Source organism: Sinocyclocheilus grahami, unplaced genomic scaffold (genome assembly GCF_001515645.1).
Source record: "Sinocyclocheilus grahami isolate Dianchi unplaced genomic scaffold, SAMN03320097.WGS_v1.1 scaffold337.1, whole genome shotgun sequence".
NCBI lineage: Eukaryota > Metazoa > Chordata > Actinopteri > Cypriniformes > Cyprinidae > Sinocyclocheilus > Sinocyclocheilus grahami.
Window position 1 is genome coordinate 995,018 of NW_015505516.1, and position 17,686 is coordinate 1,012,703.

A 17,686-nucleotide genomic window follows, 5' to 3' on the forward strand; every position below is an offset into this window, starting at 1 on the left:
CCAAACAAAGTAGTTTCGCTTTCACAACAAAGCACACAGCGTCTTCAGGACATGGCGGCGGCGGCAACAATACTACAGCAAGAATAAAAGTTATGCCTTCTTTCTTTGAGTGAACATTTGGGCGGCGTTATGCAAATCTTCCCATAGGTATGTATGCGGGGGCGTGTTAGAACGAGCCGTTTTAGGTAGGTGTGGCTGACTCTTAACTTTTATAAAGAATATCTCTTTGGATTTGAGACTTTAGTCTTTGTAACTTTACAGACCTTCTTTATGCACCAAGAGCTTGTAACACTCCAAAGAGAAAGGAAAACTTGAAATCGCATCATATGACCCCTTTAAAACGTAAGACAGTACCCAGATTTGAAGACTACAGGTGGGCTACCTGTTTTTTTTTATGGTATATCAAAAAGTGTATATTTTTTAAATGTGATTGTTGGTACATTTTACCAGTTTTTACCATACTTTCAAAACAAAAATTAAAATAGGAAAAATATGCAATATGAAAATAATTGAAGACAAAATGTGTTTTACTGAGAAAAAACAAGATTTGGTTTTTAAAAAGCCTTTTTCCAAAAGGTACATCTGGAAAAAGGGGGGTCGTCTTATATTCGGGCCAATACGGTAATTAAGTTGCTTAAACATCTATAAACAAAACAGCATCATGCATGCATTCATAGTTTAATACAAAAGGCCGAAAGCCAATCACACAGAGTACATTTTTCGTTTAAAAACACGAGTTGCAGTGGGATGGGGAAAAAAACCCGCCATTAAGTCTCGAGATATGTTTTTTCAAAGTTGAACTTGCATTAATTTTACATGGCTTTCTAAACATGCGGTTCTCTTGTGTGAGACGCGAGTGCAACGGTGATAGATGCGTGAAAAATGCGTTCTGCGTGAACGGTTTGGTTTCAGTTTTGACGTAAACAAGATCTTCTCCGGATTGATGTTCTCTTTTCCCGCAATATTTATAATCAACAACGCAGCAGCGCCGCATCTAGTGGCTTCAACTGGATAGATTAACAAAAACATTAAAATGTAATGACGCACCTTTATTTGAATGATATTGTAATGGGCCGCTTTGTGATATCACAAAACACGGAAAACAACGCTGTAGTCCAAACGAGCCGTTCGTTGTAGTTCTTGAAAAGGGATTTTTAAAAAACGAAATACCTCCCTTTGGAGTGGACTTTGAGATTTGTAACTTTGTAGATCTTTTTTATGCCCAAACACACACTTGACTAAAATTCAAAAAGTGAAAAAGCATAGTAGGACCCCTTTAAAGAACTTCAATTCTGTTTTACCACCTGGTGTAGCCTATATTTTAACACATAAAGCAGAATTTATATGTTCGAGTAGGTTAGTGTATTAACATTAAATCAGTTAGCCCATTGTAAAGTGTGCATTTTAAATGCATCAAAATTACCAGAGGTCACTGAATTTGTGTTAGGTCGCTTCCTGCATGTCAATTACTTTTTTTTTTAATTGATTTCCAACATATAATATAAAGGTACTGAACAAATATAAACGACAAAAAAGAAATAGAAAATATACAGTATTGTATAAATAATAATACAGGTAAAAATAAATAAATAAATACAAATAATAATGAAAAAAAAGAACCCAACAGAAAAAAGAACAGGTATGCGATCATCATATAAATAACAGAAAAGCTTCACAAAGAGACCTAGTGCGTTTTGCTTTACTGTTTTTCAACCCAAGTTGTAACTCAATATAATTTATCTATCTGAAAATAACAAAAAGTTGGGTTTTCCTTTAGCCAATTTCTGTTTATGTATATGGTATTTGCCCTAACAATAAAGGCCGCATTTGGTGGTAATCTTTGTCTATTAAAATAAAAAAATACATCTTTTTCAGAAAAGTAAACTGTCATGCCTAGGCATTTACAAAGGAAACATTCCAAATCTATCCAAAACATTTAGCTATAAATGCAGTTACAAAATAAGTGCACAACATTTTCTTTCTCAGTCCCACAGAAATCACATATAACATCTACATCAGTACGAAATCTAAGAACCTGCATGTCAATTACAATGAGCTCATATTGCGCTCTCGTGACGTCAAGATGCCCTTATATTACACGCCTGTTGCGCGTTCAGCAAAGCTCGCGCACTCAGCTGGAATACTGAAAGACGGGTTCACAGCTGGGACTGAGAAGCATTTTGCCTCTAGAATGCAACTATGTGCAGCAGACAAATGAAGTAGCACATGGACGGACACCAAACGGTCAACATTAATTTGCGGCGACACGCGCGCTGCGACCTCGTTAAAAGCTGAAAACAGTTGAGAAACTCTGATGGATACTGCGGACTTTAATGAGCAGAGTTGTCTGCCTGCTACTTAGATAGCCAGTTTGCGTGCCTCTTTTGAGCGTCGAGCGAAGCCCATCTGTCAACAGTCCAAAGTGCTCTCAAAGGTGAAGCGCGCTGTCAGTGAAAATCATCATCATCATCATCTGTACCGCGTTATGATGCTCATGCGCCGCGCTGCGGTATTCATTAAAACGAGAATAACGGGTAAATTAGAGGCTCTTACCTCACGAAATTCAGCACTGACTCAAAACAACTTTTCTAACTATGTTTTTCGAGCAGGCTGATTTAAACTACAGCTTTAACATGAGTGAGGAAGACCGGCTAACTCTTCTGGATGAGGACTGGAACGACTCACCGGTGGAGACGCTCTCGCGCGCGGGCTTCATCGCTCTGTCCGTGTTTCTAGGATTCATCATGACTTTCGGCTTTTTCAATAACTTTATCGTGTTAGTACTCTTCTGTAAGTTTAAGACGCTCAGGACGCCGGTTAACATGCTGCTTCTTAACATTAGCGTCAGTGACATGCTGGTGTGTATGTTCGGGACGACCCTGAGCTTCGCGTCCAGTGTGCGGGGACGGTGGCTGCTCGGGAGGCTCGGATGCATGTGGTACGGCTTCATCAACTCCTGCTTCGGTATGCACTCAAAACACGTTATTAAGCAGCTCCGTTTCGGAATTTTACAGGGTTTTTAAGTTGTAAGTGCTCAAAACTGATCACACTTGTAACACAGCTAGTCATCATTCATTTAAAACCTGTTTTTGTGCTTTCATTAGGATGGATTTTTATGTCACTTTTCATAAAGCTATTGTTTCAAATACAAGATTATTATGACATACTGAGAACATTGATTTAATCACTAGAACACATCACAATGTCAACAGTCAGTAAATGCAAACACTTCAACACATCACACATTTACATGTATGTATATGGCAGATGCTTTTATACAATTCAGGGTATACTTTTCTCACTTCATGCATTCTCTGGAAATCAAACTAATGACCTGCTGTTGCTCAACTAGCCTACACTCTTGAGGTTCCAAAATGGGGCTTTGCAATGATGCCATAGAAGACCAATTTTTGGTTTCCCAAAGAACCTTTCATTGAACAGATCTTAAAAGAACCTGTTTTTCATAGTGTAAAGAACATTTTAATAATCTGAAGTACCCTTTACCACTATAAAGATATGGTAAAGTGCAATGGAAAGTTTCTTTGAATGTTAAATGTTCATCATGGCACCATAGATGCCAATCAAGAACCTTTATTTTTTAGCGTGTACATGACAAAATTCACCTTTGTCACAGTCTAAATACACATATAACTGCCACAAAATCTAATGTCTGTACATCTATCCAGTGTTGTCAACCGCAGATCTTACACCTCAAGATGTTGAGATAATGCGATAAACCCACTTGGATGGATATGAAAGAATCTAAAACCTCCAAACATCACATCATCTCTAAAATATCTAGAAACTGGGATGCAACATTAGAGTTTTGGTTTACTCATAAAATATGTTGAGCGTTTTTTATTTAAAAATGAAGAGAACAGTATCAGCTTTTCTTTTCTTTTTTTCTGATCTGTGCTCACATTGGGAGTATAATGGTATAGCCGACGAGTGCGGTTGCAAAGTACTTGCAATTTTGTCCTTCAGATTCTGTTTTGTTCTTTATTCCTATAGCATCACCAAGGTCATGAGTCTAATTATAATGGCATGCATGAACTGATAAAATCTGTAGTTTGAATGCAACATACAGGCTAAAAATCTCTCCCCAATGTAAATGAATCTATTTGCATTTTCATCACAGTCTTTATTGGAAATGTACTGGGGATTATCGGTCAGGAAGGATGTTAGCTAAATCATGTAAGGGAAGCCTTAAAGGGAAATCTGGAATGGAAGCTAAAACATATATTTTTTTTAAAGCATAAATATGTCAAATTTAATTTTCCGGTAACCTTTTAACTAGCATTATTACAATGTGATTTGTAGTAGCAAGGTTCACAATGCTGTTAGAGCAAAAGACAAGCTGCGTGAAGCTTCTGCCACAGGCTGAAGATCATAATGTCTACAGAATCTACAGGAACATTTGAGATTTCTTAACAAGAAAGTCTAAAGTTGTGGTTTAGACAGGCAGTTGAAAATCATGTTTCACAAATTCTACCACAAAGTGAAGAGATCATTACATTATAGATCTGTATTATCATTTTTTGATCAGGATCTCAGGTATGGGGTGAGAAAGAAAATCTATCAAGACAAGCCCTTTGTTGCGTAATATGCTCTGCACTGCTCTAAATGCCTCAAACTACTCTTTATTCAGCTGTTTGCATGTGCTGTAATCTTCGGGTGTGTTCACTTGTAGTTCAGTTCTCTTGGTTCTTTTATTCTGGACCAAAAAAGCAAAAGAAACATAGTATTCAATAGTATTCGATTTGGGTTAAAGTGTTCTGGAACAGTGTTGTAAATACAACTTAACCACTGATTTGTAGTCGTGTCCTCTTTTGGAAGACCAAACAAAGTAGTTTTGCTTTCACAACGAAACCCTCGGCGGCCTAGCGTGAGCTGAGGCCGGGCTAGAGTGAGCAGAGGCGGCGGGCTTGAGAATGTCGCGGCCGGCAGATTCGACGAAGGAGCAGCAACCACATGTGGCGACCCCAGGCTGGACTCCGCTTCGTCCACGGTGAAAGCCGATCCGGCGATCCACAGCACTAAGTTAATGTATTCCCTCAGCGACCAGCACAGATCAGCTCTAGGCATGACGAAGCAGATATCGTCCTTTTTTGGAAGACCAAACAAAGTAGTTTCGTTTTCACAACGAAACACACAGCTCTTCACGACATGGCGGCGGCAACAATACAACAGTGAGAATAAAAGTTACGCCTTCTTTCTTTGCATGAACATTTGGGTGGTGCTTTGCAAATCTTCCCACATAGTGAGGTAGATTTGTGGGGGCGTGTTAGAACGAGCCGTTTTAGGTAGGCGTGGTTAACTCTTAACTTTTATAAAGAATATCTCTTTGGATTTGAGACTTTAGTCTTTGCAACTTTACAGAACTTCTTTCATATGATGCGATTTCAAAACTTGAAATCGCATCATATGACCCCTTTAATTGTGTTCATGAGGGAAACAGTTTACCAGTATTTAATATAGATAAGCATGAATATTTAGTATATTTTATGTTGTGCTTTTGCTTTTTCTAGCTCTAGATGCTTGTTTTTTTAAGCTGTGATGCACAGAGACTATGGCAGTAGTTCAAACGGAAAGATGCTGTGTTTTCTCACAAAGTGGTTTATGCCTTAACAGTAGATTCAGGGTATATGGGTTTTTTGACAGCCGATACCGATATCTTGGAAAGCAGCGTGGCCGATGGCCGATATAATTTTATTTATTTTAATTCATATTTAAGAAATTTGAAATAATTTGAAAATGGATTAAAAAATAAACGTGTAAAATAAACATACTCTAGAAGACAAAGTATATTTCACAAATAAATAAATATTTAATAAAAATATAATTAAAAAGGAAGTAAACACTGTAACCAACAGGGCACTCAGTAGCCAAGGTAACACTCATTTTACACTTCATAACACTCATAATTTGAAATCAGTCACGAGTTTAAAGTTTGTCAATTGCGCCTCTCCAGTGAAGCTGAACTCTTCTCCTGTCCGTATTCAATTCACACGGACCATAGGACCGACCATCACAGAACACGCGATCATGCAGGTCACATGCACACTTCACAAGATCTCAACCAGATTCGACTAAGTCTGCAAGATTTGTGAAATTAAATGTTCATTAGTCATTCAAATATTTGTTTAAATGATATAAATGCGTATTTGCGGAATGCTGATGGCAAACGAGAAAGTATTAAAATGTTTGCCTTTAATAATAAGCTACAATTTTTAAAAAACATTTTAGATGTCGATTGTTACCTGTGGAGACATTTTCAAGTTTTGAGGTACAATTGTGCCGGGTGGATTTAGTTCACCCTATCCTCTGTGCTCTTATTTACAGACCTCCCAAGTATGATAAGTTCTTTTTGAAGGAATTTTCAGATTTTTTTTTTGCTTCAATTGTGCCTAATGTTGATCGACTTTTGGTACTTGGTGATTTTAATATACATGTATGCAGCCCTGATAAACCCTTAGTCTCTGAATTTTTGCAAATTTTTGATTCATTTAATCTTTTTCAGTATGTCTTGGGTGCTACTCATGATAAAGGTCACACACTTGATCTAATTTTGTCTTTTGGATTTTCGCTACAGATTACTCCGATTGAGGATTCATATTTTTCTGATCATAAGCCGATAATTTTTAAAACTGTATTATCCAGGGCTGTGAAAAAACCTCTTACTAGTTATTATACTCGTTCACTTAATTCATTTACACCTATACGATTTGCTGATGCTTTTGTCTCCTCTGAATTTGCTGTTTCCTTTTAATCATTTTCTTCTGACATGGACCTTGAAAAGTTTATCTCAAGTTTTAATAACACCTGTGCAAATATTTTGGATTCTTTTGCTCCATTGAAATTGAAATATCCTAAAGCGAGAAGTCAACCCTGGCTAAATGGTGAAGCTAGAGTTTTAAGAAGGAAATGTAGGCAAGCTGAGAGAAAATGGAAAAGTGACAAATTGCAAGTTTCCTATGAAATTTTGAGGGATGTTTAGTTACTTACCAGAAATGTATTATGAATGCTAGGTCATTATATTATTCTAACCTTATCTCTAGCAATGCTGGCAGACCTAAAATATTATTTAGTACTGTCAGTAAGGTTTTAAATCCGGTTACAATTTCATTTTCTGGTGCATCTCCTGTAATTTGTAATGCTTTTTTAGAGTTTTTTATTAATAATATCCAAAATATTCGCTCTAATATTGTGCACTCTGGGAATGTCTCTTTTGATGATTATTGCAATTCAGCTATATTATCTAGTTTTGAGCCTGTGTCTATTTCTTCTTTAATGGACATTATCTGTCATATGAAACCTGTATCCAGCTCTCTGGATCCTATTCCCAAATTTTTATCTATGGAAGTGTTAGATACCATTGGTCCATATATTCAGTTTATTATTAATAGTAGTCTTAATAATGGTCATGTTCCATCCTGTTTTAAACATGCAGTGATACACCCTGTACTTAAAAAGCCTACCCTTGATCCACAGGTCCTAGCCAATTACCGGCCTATATCAAAACTTCCTTTCCTTTTAAAGGTATTGGAGAAGGTTGTTTTTCATCAGCTTTCCTCCTTCTTAAAGAATAGTGATATACTGGACAAATTTCAGTCTGGGTTCAGAGCTCAGTATAGTACAGAAACTGCTCTTTTGAAAATGTTAAACGATTTGCTATTAGCTGTCGACTCTGGGAAATGTGGGGTTTTGGTCCTTCTGGATCTAAGCTCGGCTTTTGACACTATCGACCATTCTATTTTATTGAGACGACTGGAGGAGTATGTTGGAATTAGAGGAACAGCATTAAACTGGTTCACATCCTATTTTAAGGGGAGATCTTTCTCTGTAGCTATTGAGAATTTTACCTCTGTTAATGCTGCATGTACACGTGGGGTACCACAGGGTTCCGTTTTAAGCCCTGTTTTGTTTTCCCTTTATCTTCTTCCTTTAGCTATGATTTTTCGTAAGTATCAGATCTCATACCATCTTTATGCAGATGATATACAGCTTTATATTTGATAAACACTCGGCACTCAAATTTGATAAACAGATAAATTCAGTCGTGAAATCAGCATTTTTTCAGCTTAGGATGATTGCTAAAATTAAATCTTTTCTTTCTTTTAAGGATCTGGAGACTATTATTCATGCATTTATTTCAACAAGATTGGATTATTGTAATTCTTTGTATTTAGGAATTATTCAGTCTTGTTTATCTCGTCTCCACATTCAGTCGTGAAATCAGCATTTTTTCAGCTTAGGATGATTGCTAAAATTAAATCTTTTCTTTCTTTTAAGGATCTGGAGACTATTATTCATGCATTTATTTCAACAAGATTGGATTATTGTAATTCTTTGTATTTAGGAATTACTCTGTCTTGTTTGTCTCCAGATGGTCCAAAATGCTGCGGCCAGACTTTTAACAGGGACCAAAAAGAGAAAAAGTATCACTCCAGTTTTAATTAGCTTGCATTGGCTTCCTATCGGTACTTTTACAATAGCCAGTGCGCGACCCCAAAACGGCTACTTTACGGCTCCGTTGGATAGTGGAGACGGAGGAAACTGCTTCTTGACGCTTTGTAGTAACACGACTGTCTGTATAATGTGTCGAAAACGTATCACAACCATAAGGAGACAGAGAAGTGCTGGAGTGAAATCCCTCAGTTTTGAACGTGTACAGGGGTGGCAGGGGGAGTCACGAGCAGGGGGTCTGGGGGCTTAAAAAAGGAGCGCTCTTTGCGAGCTTTAAACCATTTAAAATGTAGATGATTATTGCAATTCAGCTATATTATCTAGTTTTCTTCTTTAATGGACATTATCTGTCATATGAAACCTGTCATATGAAACCTGTATCCTCAACTGTATTTTGTATGAGTGAAGGAAATCCGCTTGCGGATTCTTGCGGTGAGATTCTTGCTTACGCATTACATGGATTGCGTAACATTATGCGCTCTCGACATTTGTCATTAAGATCACGCTATAGAAACCGCTTAAAATTAAGTATAAAGAAGAGAAGACAGCAGCCCTAGGCAGCTGCCTACACCAGGGCGCCCCCCACCCCGGGCCCCGCCACTACCAGATGCAGTTAGAAATTTACTAAAAACAAGCCTATCGCAAGATATCTGGTGGGGGGGGGCATCTGGGGTGGCCAGCTAGATTTCAGGGGGGGCCGGTGCCACCCCTGACCGCCACGTAGACACACCCCTGGTCACGAGGCGATCACGTGAGGTGCTCCCTCTGGCATGATATTCTTAATATCTTGTAGTGTGTGATGCGCCATGATGTTCAAATCTTGTAGTGTGTGCATGTTTAAGATTTGAGAGAAGATAATCTGCAAAGATTCTCCTTATGTGTGTGCTGCAACCAGATTTTATAATCGGTTAGGATTTTAAAACTCCTGTAGTGTGAGCCCAGCTTTACCTGTCTGATCTTCTCTTGTACCATGTGACTAACAGGCCTTTAAGGTCATCAAATTATTTTTTTTGTTATCGGTACCTATGACGCGCCTGAAACTTAAGGGGGATCGTGCTTTTTCGGTGGCAGCACCAAAGCTGTGGAACAATTTACCATTGTATATAAGATCAGCCTCCTCTTTTCAGGTTTTTAAATCTTCACTTAAGACTTATCTTTTTGAAACGGCTTATGGTCTGGAGTAAATGCTGTCAAATATTTGATAATGTGTGATGTTATCTTTGTCATAATTTGTGATTTGTTTTATATGGTTAGTTGTTTTATGTATTTTATTTTTTTATTTTGTACAGCACTTTGATCGACACTGTCGTTATTAAATGTGCTATATAAATCAATAAAACTAAACTAAACTAAACTAATATTAAAGCAATCGTTATAATACTTTTTTGTATACATTTTATTTCCTTTGTTTAACAGTTCTATCTGATTATTAGACAGACTTCTATCCGTATTAGACAGAACTGAATGACAACAGCGACCAAGAGGGAGAATGTGAGCACTGTGTGCTCAGGCGCTGCAGCCGTTCTTGGCGCCGTCAAAATAAAAAGTCCCGCCTCGAACACATCGGCCAAACAGAAAAACTTATCGGCCGATGCCGATATTTGATAAATGGCAACTATCGGCCGATATATCGGTCGACCACTAATTGTAACAAGAATGGCCTTCTGTAAAAGGCCATGTTATCTCACTGGAGCTGTATAGAAGCAGGTGGAATATATAAAGCAGACAGCTAATATTATATTTTATATTCAGTTATCCTCTATCTTTGCTGTTCTTTTCTGAGCTTCTAAACCTTTTTGTCAGCCTGAATATTCCACCTCTCAAGCTAAAATGCAGAGCTGCCTCGCTAATAAATGATTCAGTGACGCATTAATAAAGACAGTTCCTGCATCCAAATATGCTTACTCGACTATATATATCTTAGTAGATGAAAAATAGTGAAAAGAGTAGTATGTCTGAATTCATAGCCACAGGAGAGGATGTGTAAATGGCAGTGAAATGATAATGCACGGTCTATGTCACATGACATGATGAACATAGTGCATCTGGACTTCATTCATACTGCTAATATTCATGCCATATAGAACATACTTTTTATTAGCTGCAAAGTACATCTTCTGTGAATGAATCCACATTTTGAACAAGTCAGTTTAGAATGATTCAAAAAGAGTCTGAATGGAACAAACACAGGCAAGCGGAGTGATAAAGTCAGTGAAATGTCCCAAAGCTGTTGGGCTGTTATATCAGCACTCTTGGAACGCTGTTCGACCAATCAGATTTGAGAATGGACTAACTGTTGTATAATGTGTCTTAAAAATGTCAAATGCAACTCTGAAACTAGAATGCGAGAAGTTAAGCTGATGCCTAGATGAAAATATTTGCTTTGAAGAAACACAACTCTCGCTGTATTTTTGTGTACACACTTCCTCTGTGGGGTATCAGATTTACACATTTGCATGTGTTAAATAATCACCTGCACCCACTTCTCCTATAGCTTTAAAGGTGTATTCAACTTTCAATGTTTAAAATCACTCAAATGAAAGACTCTTTTTGTTTATTTTTATTGATTTTGTTTATTTTTACATGTAACTCATGTAACTAATGATATCTTCCTGTTATTTAATTTCTTCCTCTCTGTTTTTCTTCTTCCATGCATTTCTTTGATTTCTATGTTTTAATGTCTGAAACCATACGCTTATGCAGGTCTTCAGAACCAGGAGTCTGCTATAGGAGAGATTAGAGGTGCTAGAGAATGAGCCCTGAATGCCAGAAGAGTCATCAGACTCATTAATGTCTGTCTCTAATTCCACTCACACATGATCAGCCATGGAGACAAATCTGAAAACAGACTCAAAATACAGCACCTCTTCATACCCTTCACCATCAGTGTAGCTTTTTTGTGGCATATCACAAGAAAGGGTTGATTCTCACAAGAAACCGTCATCATTATGCACCTGATTAAGGCAAAATAATGAATCCCTGTAATTTTGTTATGGGATATATGAATACAAGCAATATTTCACAACTGTTTCATGATTTCACAATACAAATTTTAATCAAATTTAATTTGAAATATGCACAGATAAAGCACCACTTACAATTACAAGCAAAAACAGTCCAAAACGTTTCTAAATATATATGGCATAGTTTGGCCAGAAGTTACAGTTTAAAGTGAAAATAGCTTAATGACAGATTTGTTTCATATGAACACAAAGCTTTTGGCTTCACAAGACTGTAATTGATGGACTGGAGTGGTGGCAATTACCTGTGGATTATTGTGATGTTTTTATCAGCTGTTTGGACTCTCATTCTGACGGCACCCATTCAATGCAGAGGATCCATTGGTGAGCAAGTGATGCAATGCTACATTTCTCTGAATCTGTTCCCATGAAGAAACAAACAAATTTTAAATAAGCTGTAAGGATTTGTAAGGATGTTTAGATTTTACTAGTATCTGTAACGGATGGTCATGATAAGATCCAAATGTGAGCTTTATTGTACAGATCGTGGTCAAGACAGGCAGGGTAGAACACCAGCAAACAACTATATCCAGGGCAAGGCAAAAGAGTAATCCAAAACAGGCAATGGTCAGGCAGACAGCAAACAATCACACACACACTCACACACACAAACAAACAAACAAACAAACAAACAAAGGGAAACAGTCCAAGGTCCAAAACACAAGCAAGGCAAAACAAAGCAAGGCAAACATGGAAACATGCGCAGTCATTTCCACAGTACAACAAGACTTTGCAATGTGAGTTTGTTTGTGTGCAGTTTAAATAGTTCTCCAGACAGGAAACAAGGGTGTTATGGGAAATGGAGTCCGGGAAACAGTGGCAAAGGTCTGGGATGGAGTGCCCTCTAGATGAGCTCATAGGCACTCCAGCTGGAGATCTTGACAGTATGATATTTCTGGATTCTTTCTTTCTTTCTTTCTTTTGGTATTGCAAGAAAAAAAAAGTGAAACAAAATTATTATCTGATATTCAGCTGAAAAATAATATGAAAACATATTCTTAATAATATAAAAATCTTCCTTCTAATTTGATTTAGCACAACTAACTCGGCTAAATTGCTATTATATTTTCTTTGAATGGGTTTTCAGTGAATGGCCCACGAGAATGACAATCATAAAACATTCTTGTTGTAATTGAATACGCTTCCTTCATAGAATGTCGTGAGGAAAATCTTTCAAAAGCAGCACATCCATTATTAATCTTGTATTCTTACCAATATTATATTTTAATGCTATTTCAATTACTTTAGTCAAATATGAATGACTTACATCTCATGTGAGAACTTAATACTCAAGGGTTGCATTTTACTTAGTTTTGCATGTATGTACTTTGGATGTGTTTTGAATGAGTTATATGCACTTTTTGAAGCCCACGCTGCCTGCAGAAGTTCTCCCAGTTGTCCTCCATTAACAATGCCAGAGGACTTTTTATTGTAGTGCAGGAAGACCATGTATAGTTCTTCCATGTTCCATGTACCAAGGAACCCCTGAGAGAACACATCATTTAAAGGAATAGTTTACCCAAAAATGAAAATTCTGTCATTATTTACACACCCTCATATTGTTCCAAACCAGTATTTTGACTTTCATTTTTCTGTGGGGAAAAATATAAATATTTTAAAGAACCAAACCATTTTGGTTACCATTGACTTTCATTGTATGAAAAAAAAAGTCTTCTGTCATGTTCCACAGAAGAAAGAAAGAGTGTACTATTCATTTTAAGAGTGCAGGGGTATGTCCTTACATTTTTTTTAATAGTACTTTAGTGGTCAAGTACCAGAAGTTACTTGGAAATTGGCAGAGAATAAGCTTTTGTATGTGTGTGTGTGTGTGTGTGTGTTTTTGGCCTGGTATCCATGTGTGCATAAGCTGTGCATTTTATTGTCTGGGTTCCTAGAGAATTGTGACAGGCATCAAATATTCTGCTGCATCCCCATGCCTCTGTTATTCTATGGGTCACTGCTTGCCAGATTCACTTTCCTGCCTTATGTCAGTTCATATCAAAACAAGTTCTTTCTGTGCTTTTTTCCCCCTCATCTTTCCGATCAATCCCTCCCTGCCTGACTTATACATTATACCTCCACCTAAACCGCAGACTGGACTGGAAAGACAACAAAGTTAGGCCTTACAAGACTAAAAAGAGGCTTGTCTCACAGAGTTTGAGCAAAACTTTTTTGTCTAATGAAACTGGAAATTATTTTTATGGTTCATTATCAATTTAATTAATGCTACACTGCAAACCTGCTCTGGGAAAGATTTTACATACCATTCAAATGTTTGGAGTCAGTAAGATTTTTTAATGTCTCTTATGCTTATTAAAGCTGCATATATTTGATTAAAAATACAGCGAATCAGCAGTATTGTGACATTTTCTGTTTTATATACAGTATTTAATGTATTATCAGTGTTGAAAACAGTTGCAAAGCTTATTGTTTTTGTGAAAACATACATGATACATTTTTTGAAGTCTCTGATGAACAGAAACAGAAAAGAACAGCATTTATTTGAAATAGAAATTTTAAACATTATAAATGTCACTTTTCTCAGTAAAAAAATCATACTGATCTTTGATCTCTGACATACTGATGTACTGATCTCTGACTCAATCACTGACAGGGGAATGATTGTACAGTATGTACCATTTTGCACTCTATTTGACAAACCTTGAAACCATGAATGCTTAATATTAGTCTCCAAAGCCTTGATGCATTACATGTGAGCAATTATGTCACAACAGTTTAACAAATAAAATGATGTAAAATTAAAGTAATATAAATGCATACATTAATGTACATATAATACATGATTTAAACTGATGGAGATCCTTACCATGAAGATATTTGATGTTTGTATTGGCCAATATTGCCTTTATACTGTTGCCTGTTTGTGTTCTGTGGTCCCCAAACTCACTGGTCACAGTGAGATGAATATCTTATTAGTGTATTTGTGTGTTGGCTACAATGTAAGATAATTTCATGCGTATTTAATGTTGTTCTGGTGCATCTAGTGTATGATTTATTCATTGGTGATGTGGTCACAGGGTTTGTGATGGTCTGCTATTTATGTGTATTTGGGGACTCTTCTTCTCCATGTGGATTTGCAATGGAAATATGCATATTTAAACTGAACACTGCCTTTAAAATACATGAGCTCTAGAGTGAATAAAGGTGGATGAATTGCTGGTGGAAAGATGAAGCAGAAGTAGTTATTAGTTTACACATGTATTGTGTTTTTATTAACATTCAGACTGTTCATCTGTTTAACTGAAACCAGTTCTCAAATAAAAAAAATATTTTCAGTTGGCCTTTGTTCACTACACAAATTATTTTATCTTTTTCCAAAAGCGTTCAACTTTTCTGCATCACTTGGTATTACTACAGTAACCTCTAGGCTGCAGTAACTTTTAAAATATTGTATCTGTACATTAACAACACACAACAAAAGCAGAAAATGCATACTTCTCCTTTAGAAATGAAAAATGATGCATCCATCATCATTTGATTGGTAGCTTTGTTTATGATGGTCTCCAAGTGTCAGATGAAAACAGAAATCTGAAGAGAACTGGCAGGTTCCATCAGCCTTCACCCACTAAAGGTCAGATTAGTGCTTTCCACTAAAAAACATTCGCAGTACCTCAAATCAAATCAGTCACTGCCAGATTGCTTTAGATCCATCAGAGCAAACTTGATGTAACCAATAAATTTTCACTCGGAAACAAAAATCACGGAAAAGGAATTGGCCGTGTCCCCATTCCCTCACTTTTTTTTTTTACAGTGTGATTACTGCTACACATGGGTTATAAAGTTCAAAACTGACTATACATGCACCTTGAGAGTCTAAAAGAATAATGAATAATACTGTGGCAGCTTCCGAAAGCTATCAGGCAAATATGTTGCAGGCTGTGTTTGCTCCCGAAGGCACCTGACGAAACGGATTTTGGATGGGTTTCTGAGGCAGCATAAATGTTTAATGATCTACAACAAAATACAGAGAGCTCTGGTGATGGCTAAGCTCGAAATTAAATCAAAAGTGACAAAACGTACATTTACACACAGACTGACCAACAACTACAACGATCAGATGCCATTTAATTTTTTTTAGATTGTGGGATATCATAGGCAGCGAAAGATACATCTGTGTTGCCTTCAAGAAAAGGATCAGATAAGGCTATCTCAGTAGACATGATCAAGGGACATGTCTGGTTGCCTTCCTGCCTCCTTGTGCTGTCTACAGAGGCAACATTTTTCAGCTCTCAGACATAGCCTTTGTAGATTCAGACATTCCACCTCTCTCAGAATTTATAATATCTCACAAATTAAGTGAGCGTTTTAGTTGTTTGGATTTCATCCTGACTCCCCTGTTATTTTGTCACACTCTAAATCAGTTTCTCAGGAGGGCCGAGCACATGCAGTGCCAAATGCTGTTCGAATGAACAAACCTGTGTTATGCGGCTTATAAGTGAACAGAAAAAAAGTGAAAGAAAAGGATAAGAAGGGCAGTTTCCAAAACATATATTATTGTTGAGAAATAGAGAGGGATTGGCTTTGTGGTGTTTTATTTTTAATTGTATTACATGATCGCCTTATGTCATTGTTGGTGTTGTATGGTTTACACATTTTTTGTTTGATAAAAAGAATTGCAGCTGCAATTTTTAGTGCTAACCTTATTTAATCTAGCTGGCTGACTGCTAAGGAGCTACTATATTGATGTGATAGTAAGGTCGAATTCTCAGTAGACTTGGGTTACTTATCTGAAATGAGTTTTTGGAGGGTGGAATTTCTGTAAATTATAGATGAAAATTATTTAATAATTTCAAAAGTCATTTTCAAACTGAAAATTAATCCGCAAAACGTACAAAAATAAATGAATGAAGAAATCATTTCGAAATGAATTAGCATCAGTCTTACAAAAAGTGTAGAAAAATTATTTATACAATTAATGCATTGGAATAAAATGAAAAATAATATGGCAAATTCTTTTTTCAAACTGATGTAAATCCATAAACTAATGATACATATCAATCATGCAGTGTCTCCTGTATTTAAAAAAAATGCAACTGCTCAAGTGAACAGCAGATCTTACAGTGAGGTGACATTCTGTCTTTTTTTTTCTTCTGGCATTTAATGGCTAAATTAACCATTTACATGTTTAAAATGACATCAAAACAAATTATGAAAAGAATGCAGCTTTGACTCCACTTTAGATTTTTTTTTTACACACTCCCACATATTATCTTTCCTCACATTGCTAATATACAGGCAATTACCTATCAGTCTGAAAAAGTAGAACATCTGAACAATTAAAATTGCCATTTGCCATGCAGAATGGCACACATCTATAAACAACCTTAAGGACATCAATATATAGAGTGAAAACATTTGACAACAGAGTTTACACAATTCCCTATCAAGCTTATTGGCAGCTCTATCATGAGATCTATCATTCTGTCAGTTCTAACGTTGGATTGGTAATCGGTTAGATGTTTTAATTGAATATATTTCATGATATACTAATTAATTAATCTAATTTCTTCTGTGGACAAACAGAAGTGACATCGCCAACTACTGGCCTGGCTTGCATAATACAGCATTTTAGTCGTTTTTGCGGATCCGTGTGAACGGGAATCATATTGACAGTGTTGTTGTCTGTACGTGAAACTTTTCAAAAGTGCAAAGAAGAAGAAACGTTTCAGTTTTTAGTACAATTGTTGTCGTGTAAACATACCTTGAATTTGGTCATCACGTTTAAAACCAAAATATTCCCACTTTTCTGCAGCTGAAGCAGAAGCTTGTATTGACTGTCAGGTTAAATCATTTGACACAAGCGCTTCACAGCTGCTCGCCTTAGCGAGACCCCTTCTCTCTCACACACGTCTCATTCGCTCCGGTACAATAGTGCTTGTATTGCGCATTATTGTAGTAATTCCCGCAGGTTTCGAGCTTACACCAAAAGCAATACAAACCGCAGTCCAATATTATGTTAAAGGGGTCATATGATGCGATTTCAAGTTTTCCTTTCTCTTTGGAGTGTTACAAGCTGATTGTGCATAGATAAGATCGCTGAAGTTGCAAAGACTAAAGTCTCAAAACCAAAGAGATATTCTTTATCAAAGTTAAGACTCTGCCACGCCCCCCTAAAACGGCTCGTTCTAACACGCCCCCATATATCTACCTCACTATGTGGGAATATTTGTATAATGCGA

At 36.8% G+C, this 17,686-nt stretch overlaps 1 protein-coding gene across 1 annotated transcript in view; it reads left to right on the forward strand.

Moving 5' to 3' along the window:
* Positions 1-2,160: 2,160 nt before the first annotated feature.
* Positions 2,161-17,686, forward strand: part of tmtops2b (teleost multiple tissue opsin 2b) — a 38,145-nt gene continuing 22,619 nt past the window's right edge. Inside the window, exon 1 of the mRNA XM_016295534.1 lies at positions 2,161-2,964. Within this exon, the coding sequence (XP_016151020.1) occupies positions 2,595-2,964 (370 nt within the window). The 5' untranslated portion in view covers positions 2,161-2,594. The remainder of the gene's footprint in view (positions 2,965-17,686) is intronic.